At 46.2% G+C, this 11,398-nt stretch overlaps 1 protein-coding gene across 1 annotated transcript; it reads left to right on the top strand.

Annotated features, from left to right (window-relative positions):
- The first annotated feature begins 5,680 nt into the window (after positions 1–5,680).
- Positions 5,681–10,868, top strand: LOC125519724 (PHD finger protein ALFIN-LIKE 3-like). Its single transcript, XM_087535123.1, has 4 exons — positions 5,681–5,959; positions 6,066–6,101; positions 8,242–8,464; positions 10,386–10,868. The coding sequence occupies exons 1-4, from the start codon at positions 5,752–5,754 to the stop codon at positions 10,831–10,833; spliced, it is 915 nt and encodes a 304-aa protein (XP_087391249.1). The 5' UTR covers positions 5,681–5,751; the 3' UTR covers positions 10,834–10,868.
- Positions 10,869–11,398: the final 530 nt, after the last annotated feature.

The raw sequence follows: 11,398 nt of genomic DNA, 5'->3' as shown, positions 1-11,398 counted from the left end.
TAAGTATTACGGTGGGTAAACAAATTACTGTCGAGAAATTGATAGAAAAGTGCATAATTATGAGAATATCTAGGCATGATCATGTATATAGGCATCACGTCCGTGACAAGTAGACCCGAACGATTCTGCATCTACTACTATTACTCCATACATCGACCGCTATCCAGCATGTATCTAGAGTATTAAGTTCATAAGAACAGAGTAACACATTAGGCAAGATGACATGATGTAGAGGGATAAACTCAAGCAATAAGATATAAATCCCATCTTTTTATCCTCGATGGCAACAATACAATACGTGCCTTGCTGCCCCTGTTGTCAATGGGAAAGGACACCGCAAGAATGAACCCAAAGCTAAGCACTTCTCCCATTGCAAGAAAGATCAATCTAGTAGGCCAAACCAAACTGATAATTCGAAGAGACTTGCAAAGATAACAAATCATACATAAAAGATTTCATAGAAGAATCAAATATTGTTCATAGATAATCTTGATCATAAACCCACAATTCATCTGATCTCGACAAACACACCGCAAAAAGAATTACATCAAATAGATCTCCAAGAAGATCGAGGAGAACTATGGAACCGAAGGACTGTGGTAAACTACTCACACATCATTTGAGAGGCTATGGTGTTGATGTAGAATCCCTCCGTGATCGATCCCCCCTCCGGCGGAGCTCCGGAAAAGGCCCCAAGATAGGATCTCTTGGGTACAAAAGGTTGCGGCGGTAGAAATAGGGTTTCATGGTGCTCCTTGATGTTTTTTGGGGTATAAAGATATATATAGGAGGAAGAAGTAGGTCGGTGGAGCTGCGAGGGGCCCACGAGGGTGATGGGCGCACCCAGGGGTGGCAGGCGCGCCTCCCTGCCTCGTGGCCTCCTTGCTCCTTTCTTGACGATTACTCCAAGTCCCCTGGATCCGTTTATTCCAAAAATAACTCTCCCGATGGTTTCATTCCGTTTGGATTCCGTTTGATATTCCTTTGCTGCGAAGCACTGAAATATGCAAAAAAAACAATTTTGCATTGGGCCTTGGGTTAGTAGGTTAGCTATAAAAATAATATAAAAGTTTATAATAAATCCCATTAAACATCCAAAACAGATAATATAATAGCATGGAACAATCAAAAATTATAGATACGTTGGAGACGTATCAGCCTCCCTTAAATAGAGAACCGAAACAAAGCATTAACACATAGTGAATACATGAACTCCACAAACTACGGTAATCATCGGAAGAAGTCCCGGTTATTGTCACTCCGGGGTTACCGGATCATAACACGAAGTAGGTGACTATAACTTGCAAGATCGGATCTAGTACATGGATATAATGGTGATAACATAAACGGTTCAGATCTGAAATCATGGCACCCGGGCCCAAAGTGACAAGCATTAAACATGGCAAAGTCATAGCAACATCAATCTAAGAACATAGTAGATACTAGGGATCAAGCCCTAACAAAACTAACTCGATTACATGATGAATCTCATCCAACTCCTCACCGATCAGCGAGCCTACGAAGGAATTACTCACTCCCGGTGCGGAGCATCATGGAATTGGCGATGGCGAAGGGTTGGTGATGACGAAGAATTAAGATCCCCCTCTCTGGAGCCCCAACGGACTCCAGATCTGCCCTCCCGAGGAAGAACAGAGCTTGGTGGCAGCTCCGTCTCGTGGGGAGCATAATTCTTTCTCCTTGATTTTTTTCACCAAAAATAGGAATTTATAGCGTTGGTTTGAGGGTCAGCGGGGCCACAACGTGGGGACAACCCACAAGGGTGCACCAGGAGAAGGGGGTGCGCCCTGGTGGGTTGTGCCCACCTAGGTGCCCCTCTCCAGCAGGTCTTGACTCTAGAAATTCTTATTATTGATATAAAACATCCTCACAAAGTTTCGTTCCATTTCGAGAACTTTTATTTCTCCACAAAAACAACACCATGGTAGTTCTGCCGAAAACAACGTCAGTCCGGGGTTAGTTTCATTCAAATCATGCAAATTAGAGTCCAAAACAAGAGGAAAGGCGTTAGGAAAAGTAGAAAAGTTGGAGACATATCAGCGGGCTAGGCGTGACTATAGTAGAGCAGGTCATGTCCTCCTTGTTGTCGCTCTTGCCACACACCTCATTCACCACCTCGTCGATCTCCTTTTAGGCGGCCGCCAATTCCTCCTAATGGAAGCATTACCACCAGCAGTCGCGGCGGATGTCGCGGGCAGAGTGGTAGCAGTCGACCAGTGCCTGCTGCTCCACCGCGCCCATGTCCATCATCATAGTCGCCCCGACGGCGAGTAGCTCCTCCGCGCGCCGGTGCTCCTCGAGGATGCCGAGGTTGTAGGACTGATCGGCCTGCACTTGTTGGAACCTGGCCTCCTCCTCCTCCTCCCACAACATGTTCATGTAGTGCACACAGGCCTCGCTAATGGTGAAAACCACACACACCGGCGAGGAGGGTGGCGCCACCTCATCCTCCATTGGAGCATCATCTGCCTCCATCTGCTAGCCGACCAGCCAACCAGCAGCAATGGAGGTCCTCTCCTTCTTCTGGTCGAGGATAGGGTGTCCCACGAGGGCTTTGGAGAATGAGGAGGCCATAGAGGGTGTGGTGCAAAGAGGAGAAAGTGAAGTAGCTAGGACGATGAGTGTGGCTACAGTCTGGGATGGTGTTTATATAGCGGGTGGATGGCGATGGGCCATGACAGTGAGGTCAATGTTGGGCGGCAGCCGGACAGACGGGTGGTGCCGGAGTAGGTTTCTCGATAACCGCATATAGTTAATGTAGGGGCGACGAACCGACGGGCTATCTTTTGAATGCGTAGTAGTCATCTGCACCGGGAAGCGGCATGGGTTGTGCTCTCTAGGCCGCGCACCACTTCAATGCCGGCAGCAGTGAGAGGTCGCATCCGCTCTGGCCGGGCATTAATGCGGCACTGACACTCTGGAGCAGTGCTGACTGTATCAGGCGGGAAGCGCGCTCGGGTGATGAAGGTTTTTTTGTGGGCCGGGACAGTCAGACACGGGCGTGGCAGCGCTCCGGTCTGCCCAGTGGATTGATATAGGTCTGTGTTGGATGGCACAACACATCCAGACCGCACGGTCAGGATGTATTCGGGCGATATGAGGGTCCGCGTTGGAGATCTCCTTAGTTGTTTTAATCCGAACATTTTATTTGCTTTTAAATTTTGATGATTATTCCTCATAAAGAATATGATCACACCTCTTATATATTTTTACATTAATAATAGAGTAATAATATAAAATTTGATTTTCGGTGGCATAGCTATGATTGCTTGGGGTGGCCGCCTAGGCGTCCAAGAGAGACACGCGACCGCTGCTAGAGTAGCGCACTACCGTAATGCTCGCACCTTGGCACATACCATGTAAGAGAGGAGTCACCATGCCATAGCACTACCTCGGTTAGGGCTGGACATCAACGATGCCGACCCACATGCAAAGGGAGTACCCAACCCCTGTCGTCGAATCCCACTTGTCACCAACTGCCTTAACATGACCCCACCTAGCCGAGCACCACACGCAACCCGCAAGCTATCAGTTTAGGACTGAGACCCAATCTAGATGTGTTGGTGCTCGGCTAGGTGAGGGTCTTCTCCCAACTGCCTTAACATTACCCCACCTAGCCGAGCACCACCGGTGTTGGCATCTAGATTGGGTCTCAGCCCTAAACTGATAGCTTGGTGGTTGCCGGTGACTAACACTGCTCGGAGTAGCATCTGCAATAACGTCCTAGCACGCCTCACAGTTGCAGCCATCGACGCCATTGAAGCAAGCCCCGTCCCCGCGGCATGCCTCGCAACATCGCTATGTCCATCGACATTGTCGAAGCATCGGCGTGGCCGTCGGCGCCATTGAAGTATGCCTCGCCACCACTCACATTGAAGCATGCCTTGCAGCATCACCATGGTCGTCGATGTCGTCGTAGCATGCCTCATCGCCGTGTCCATCGAACCATCCTCGTGGTCGTCGAAGCATCACCACGGCTGTCGACACCATCGAAGTACGCCTCGTCGCCACGGCCATTGAAGCATGCCTTGTAGCATCGCCTCGGCCGTCGATGTCGTCGTAGCATGCCTCGTCGCCATGTCCATCGAACCATCGTTGTGGTCGTCGAAGCATCGCCACGATCATTGTAACACACCTCGCGGCATCACCACGGCTGCCGACACCATCGAAGTATGCCTCATTGCCGCAGCCATTGAAGCACGCGTTGCAGCATCGCCAGGGCCGTTGACACCATCGAAGTACGCCTCGTCGCTGCGGCCATTCAAGCATGACTTGCAGCACCACCATGACCATTGATGCCGTCATCGCATGCCTCATCGTCGTGTCCACAGAACCATCGCGGTGGTCATTGAAGCATTGTCACTGTCGTCGACACCATCAAAGTATGCCTCGTCGCCGCGGCCAATGAAGCATGCCTTGCAGCATCGCCACGGCTGCCGATGCCGTTATAGCATGCCTCGTCGTCGTGTCCATTGAACCATCGCCGTGGCCATCGAAGCATCGTCGCGGCCGCCCCCATCGGGTTGCAGCAACGGTGGCTGCTGCGACCACCCCGTTGCAGGCTTGCAGCATGGACCGCGGCTGTTGCACCGGCGAGCTGTGTGGTTGCAGCACCGACTGTGGATACGACATCGGCATGCTCTGCGGTTGCAGCACCGGCCGTGACTACGATGCCGGCAAACTCTGCAGTTGCAGCACGACGGCCGTTATCACTACCCATTTTGCAGCACCGGCGGTGGCGTGCGACAGACATCGGCCAATGCTAGATTGGCAGTAACCATGGCTGCTAAGAGACCACCAATTACAGCACCGACCCCGGGTTGCAGCACCCCGGCGAGATTATGCATTTGCGACACTGGTGAGCGCTGCCGCGAGTGGCGAACCTGGGGCCTTGTAGCGCCTGTGCCAGGCACCCGCCATCGCGCCCCAATCCCGCCGGCCTTGCAACTTCTCCTTCAAAGGGCCCTGCAGCGGCGCCTCCACACCACGGCTGTCTCAAGCCAACACTCAATTCAGCGGTGAAGTAGACGGGCAGGGAGAGAGAAGGAGCATTACATCGATTGTGGAAAAAGAGAGAGACAGGAGATGGTACTGTGGAGTTGTGGTCAACGCACGGTGTAGGAGAAAAAAGTGTGGGAAGCCCTTCATCGGCTGGAATAAGGTTTTCGAGGGGGTTGTGGTGAGCGGGCCCGGTCGAAACACGTGGCAATCGCAGGACGCAGCTGGCGCAAGCATGTTTACATATGGTAAGATACTATTTGGTTAGAATCCAAACATATCCCTTAACCTTTTAGCAACAATTAAGTACATACTAAAACATCATGCCGTGTACTTTTTACACTACGAAGGAAATAAATGCCTTCAAAAAACAAATGAAATTAATGAGGGAAATAAAGGAGTACCGCGTATTCTGGACTGCTGATCCAGGGACCACACGCCAGTAGCCCTAGGATTTGCATGCCAGCTATCCTGTAATTATTTCAGTAGTGCTGGCACCTCGCCAGCGTGGCCGAAAACATGATAGGAAACGAAAGAAAACAAATACATCCCGCCCAGAGACTTGAAAGGAAAGTAGTAACCTGCCCGCGTTCTCCGTTCCCCAGTCTTTCATCCTCTTTATAAAGCAGCAAAGCAACAGGGTGCCCCCATAGATCCAATTCCACCTTCCTCCTTCAAGAGCTCCGCCTATCTCTGCCAGCCCGCCGCCGGCGAGCCTAACACGAATCTCATCCCATGGATGCATCTCGCGCCGGCTCCTCCTCCAACCCCACTCCCTCCAGGCGTCGTCTCACCGTTCCCGTTCATGGGCGGCCTTCACCAACCCCGCTGCCGGCACACCCTGGTGAATGGCGGTCCCGCCCGGCCGTCTCATGGACCGTGGAGAACATCTATGAGGACTTCTCTGGCCGCCGCAGCGCGCTTGTCCAAGCCCTCACCACAGGTATGCCACGGGATGCTCCTTAGTGACACGTTTTTCTGGATATATGTGACGCCTACGTGCTGATGGATCTAACACCGATCTCTTCTCCTCGTTGCCATACACGCAGATCAGGATACATTATATGATTTATTGCGCGAGGAAGGTATGTAATATAGAGATCCAACTGTCCCAGAAATGTTATATCCATTGCTTGTTACAAAATTGTAAATCTGGCTGGCAAGAAATTCCAGATCCATTTTTTATTAAGAAAAATTAGTCATCAGTTCCGTGCTGTTGCACGGGATAGTGGAGGTCTGTATTGAAACATGGGGAAACTTTGGCTGATAGTTTGGTCAGTTACTTTTAAACATATAAGCGTGTTTATTTTTGTATTAGACATAGGAAAAAATCTTTAGATCCCGTATTAGGCAGAGGCTGATAGTTTCATCTGACATGAAAGTTCAGATCCATTTTTTATTAAGAAAAACTAGTCATCAATCCCGTGTTTGCACGGCCTAGTGAAGTTCTGCACTCAAACATGGGGAAACTTAGGATGATAGTTTTGTCAGTTACTTTTAAACATATGACCTTGTTTATTTTTGTATTAGACATAGGAAAAAGAACTCCAGATCCGGTGTTTATTTTAGTATTAGGGATAGGCTGATAGTTTCATCTGACAGGAAATCTCAGATCCATTTTGTATTAAGAAAAACAAGTCATCAATCCCGTGATTGCACGGGCTAGTGAAGTTCTTTATTTAATTAAACTTGGACTGATAGTTTGCTCAGTTGCTTTGAAACATATAATGGTCTTTATTTCTTATTAGACATAGGAAAAAGTATTGAGTTAGACAACTACGGGCATTTGTGGCTGTATTTTTTAGATCCTGCTGTCCCTAAAATTTTAGATCCATTTTTAATTACAAAATTGTAAATCCGGCTGACATGAACTCTCAGATCCGTTTTTTCATGAAGAAAAGCTAGTCATCAATCCACTGCGGTTGCACGGCCTAGTGAAGTTCTGTATTGAAACACAGGGGAATTTAGGCTGGTAGTCTGATCAGTTACTTTCAAACATATTTCTCCGGAAGAAAAAGGTTATTTTCAGATATACAACCATGTTTATTTTTGTATTAGACAAAGGAAAAAGAGTATAGAGTTATAAACAACTCTCTGCATTAGTGGTAGTATTTTCTGCGTGCATAGACTTTTCCAATTGACTAGTGTGTGAAATCAATGCGCGTGATATATATATTCTTGGTGTGCTATGCCCCCAATTACTCCAAATTGATATAAGATGTAACATGGTAGAAATTTTATAAAGACTGCATGTGTACTGGTGGGCTATAGTATTGCAAACGCGAAATTCTTTGGTGGATGTATACTTTTTTTCTCCTTTTCTCCTAAAGAAATACGATGGGGTTTGGTCTTAAGTTTATTATAGACATTCAACACTTGTCGCCCACAAAACCTTCAACTGTTTCTAGACATATCTTTTCTAGGACTCGATTATGCATTACTATTTACATAGAATATTCATGCAGAATTGTTCTACAAGAGTACATGAGGACATTTATTTTCTCCGGTCATGAAGAGTATCCATGGTTCTATTTTGAAATATTTTTAATTTTAAGTCACATAGTATATACATGTATATTCACTAAAATACGTCAGACAAATGATATAGTTTTCTATTTTTTTAGTAATGATGAATTTTTTTAAAAGAAAATTGTCGGGAAATACAGACTCTAGCTATTTTCCGCCGACAATGCACAGTGTATATAAACATATATACTTGTGTGCGCACAAGCGATCTTTGTCACGATGACATAGAGAAGGCCGGCTTAATTTTAAATTAGCCAAAAGTAGAGGGATTTGTATAAATTTGGCAGACATAGAGAACTGCATATTTATCACGCCTCGTGGTAGGCCTAAAGTACCTGCAAATTCTAAGCCTTCAGCCAGTGATATGAACCTCGCTATCACCAAGCATATGCATGGCATGGGTGCTTCATGCAAAAAATATTTAATTAATTAGTGTCGAAAGTACTGCCCAAATGTAAAACAAACATGCAAACTAGCAATCTAATCTCCGACTTTTTTTACAATAGAGTTGTTTGACATGTACCTACATCAAACCTGTTTGAATAATATAATGACTTTTTGTCAAATCGATTGTTTGGTGAGGTAGTTTTTCTTAAATTAATGTAAATCTCATATGGTGCCCTCAATTACAATTAGTAAGATGGCGAGGTGTGCAGATCACTGTCTGATGTTGTGGTGTGATTCATTTTCTCGCTTCAGGTAAGGAGCCAATGTGCTTGTACGGGTACCCGGATGGTAGTTGGGAGTTGACGCTGCCGGAGGAGATGGTGCCGCCAGGCCTGCCGGTGCCGACACGAGGCATCAACCGCCGGCGAGATTATATGAACCGTTTTGACTACCTGACACTCGTCGCCCACCACTCCGACTCGTGGCTCATGGCCGTCACCTTTTTCTTGTCCACTTATCTCGCTGCCAACCAAAGGTATGTTACTACTATTGTTGTTGCTGCTACTACTACTATCACCACCACCACCACCACCACCATCACCACCACTACTACTACTTCGTTTCACAAACAGTTTTTTGAGCACTTAACATTTAGGACATTTATATGGGCAATCTACCTCCGAGAAACGTAACCAATAATTTCACAACACATACACTAGTAGAAAATAGGGCTTTGGTCCAGGCCAGGTCAGCCCATTATTCCCGGTTCAGTCCAGAACCGGGACCAATGGGGGCATTGGTCCCGGTTCGTGAGCCCAGGGGGCCGGCCGGGCCACGTGGGCCATTGGTCCCGGTTCATCTGGACCTTTTGGTCCCGGTTGGTGGGATGAACCGGAACCAATGGGCCTCGCTCCTGGCCCACAACCATTGGTCCCGGTTCATGCCTCAAACCGGGACTAAAGATTAGACCTTTAGTCCCGGTTTGAGGCACGAACCGGGACTAATGGGGTTGAGACCTTTAGTCCCGGTTCGTGCCACGAACCGGTACTAAAGGTCCCATTTTCAAACTCTACCCCCCCCCCCCCCCCCGGTTGGATCGCCTTTTCAGTTTAAAAAAAATAAAAGAAAATGATGGAAATGTCAAAAAAATAAAAGAAAATAAGTTTCCCATGTGATATGTGGTCTAGTTGTTGGGAAAATTTGCAAATGTGAATTTTGGCTTTATTTGCAAAATCTCTCTGAAATTTGTAAAAATGGGCATAACTTTTGCATACTAACTCGGATGAAACAATTTTTTATATGAAAAATCATCTACTTGAAAAGTTAAATCCGAATTTAACGGGGGAAACCCCGTTAAACATTTTCAAAATCCTCAAAAACCTAATAGAAAAAAGTTACGGGGCTTTTAAGATCTAGAGTGAAAAAAATCGAAAAAAATTCAAACAGTGGGCAAACTGTGGTCAAACAATGGTCAAACTAATTATTCTAGAATATTAGTGTTACTAAATAATTATTTCAGTTATTTCAATTTTGGTCAAATCTGGTCAAACTGTGGTCAAACAATGGTCAAACTAATTATTCAAGAAATATTAGTGTTACTAAATAATTATTGTTTTTTAAAACAATAGTTTCAAAATAAAACTATGAAATGTGTCACTTCATGCTCAAGCAAAATTCCTGAAGGTTAATAGGATTGACATCTTAGTATTGTTAGGAAAACAACAAGTGCAGACTTGGAGCGAGGGAGAATAGAACCCGGAAGTTAAGCGTGCTCAGGCTAGGGGAGTGGGAGGATGGGTGACCGTTCGGGAAGTTAGATGATTTGGAATGATGAGGGGTGATTAGAGGATAAATTGAGAAGTGATGAGGGGTGGTGATTACAGACTAGGGGTGTTACCAACCGGGACTAAAGGTGGAGCTCCACGTGGCCGCGCCCTTTAGTCCCGGTTATGGATTGAACCGGGACTAAAGGAAGAGGCATTAGTACCGACCCTTTAGTCCCGGTTCCAGAACCGGGACTAAAGGCCCTTATGAACCGGGACTGAAGGCCCTTTTTCTACTAGTGATAAAGCAAGTGCATGTAGAAGAATCTTTGAATGCGGCAAAAAGCGCAAAAATCAGTAACTTCTATCTAACAAAACTGAATGTAATTCCTATACTTTTAATCAAGCGTATAGAAGATTCTATTTTTTAACATAATATCTTGTTTTTTCCATTTAACAAACACGAGAGAGAATACAGCTTCAACAGAACAGTAGTCCTGCAGAACCAATTATTAGTGCCTCAGCATTAAATAATGGGCTCTATATTCTTATTAGGGGCGATCTTCGTCTTCTATTTAAATCATTATGTTTTGTGCTTATATAGTTCCTCCATGCATCAAGAATGTCATGTGTTACATATTGCTTGCGAAGCCAATTGCTGATTTGGTGATGTTGGTTTACTTTCTCGTTCAGGATACGTTTATTTGATATGGTAAACGAGATGCGAACAGTCCATGACGAATACTATCTCTCTTATGGTCTTCCTTGGCTATCAACATTTGCGTGTTACAATGCAAAGAGGGAGTCGAACGCACCAACTCAAGGGAATGTGTCCAATCCAGATGTAGACTCTATCACACCTGCTGAAGAGAACGTGCCACCTTCTCAAGACTCGATGCAAGTTTTGTCTGCTCCAAACAAGGACTCTAGGAAGCCTGCTGAAGACAAACAAACGGATAATGAAGTTACCGACTTTTGCGGATCTTGTAATGCTCCGTATCATGCCAATGCCTTTTGGATTGGTTGTGACGAATGTGACCAGTGGTTCCATGGCAAATGTGTGAACGTAACTGCCTCTAAAGCAGAACATATCAAAGAATACAAGTGTCCTGACTGCATCCGCGAGGTGATCGGAGAGTAGGATATAATATGTGCACCATTCCTTTATTTTAGGGTATGCAGTCACCCTTTGTATGAAAAATGATTAACTAGAAAGGTAGTAAGAGAGGCATTACATTCTTTTCCCATTCCGTTGGGATATATTTAAGAATTCAGTTTACAATGTCTTGACTCTTGAAACAGGCTTTCGCCTTGCTATATTAATATAGCAACCACCTGACAGAACTGTGATATCACCGATGGGCAAACACGACAATCAAGCCCACAAAGAGAAAAAAATGCCAAAGCGATGATTTCCAGCAACCGGCGCTACGCTCTTATGCCTCTGAATTCCACCACGCTCCTATGCCTCTGAATTCCCGCATACCAAACAACACCTTCAAGAAGTACTATGACGACAATGATGCTGCTGCCCAGACAGATCCTCGGATTTCTGCCGGTACACGGAGAGGAGTGCCGACAGGGTACACCTGACGCCCTTCAAGAAGGGAGGCGGCGCCCACAAGCGTCACCATGGCGCCCACAAGCGTCACTGTGTTGGTGCCGGCTGAACCGACAAAGATTTTTCCCGACCCCCGCACCGCTGG

This window comes from Triticum urartu, chromosome 7A (genome assembly GCF_056163025.1).
Source record: "Triticum urartu cultivar PI428250 chromosome 7A, HENAU_Tu73, whole genome shotgun sequence".
Lineage (NCBI taxonomy): Eukaryota > Viridiplantae > Streptophyta > Magnoliopsida > Poales > Poaceae > Triticum > Triticum urartu.
The sequence above is the reverse complement of the archived record's forward strand: the minus strand, read 5'-3'. Positions and strand labels throughout refer to the sequence as shown.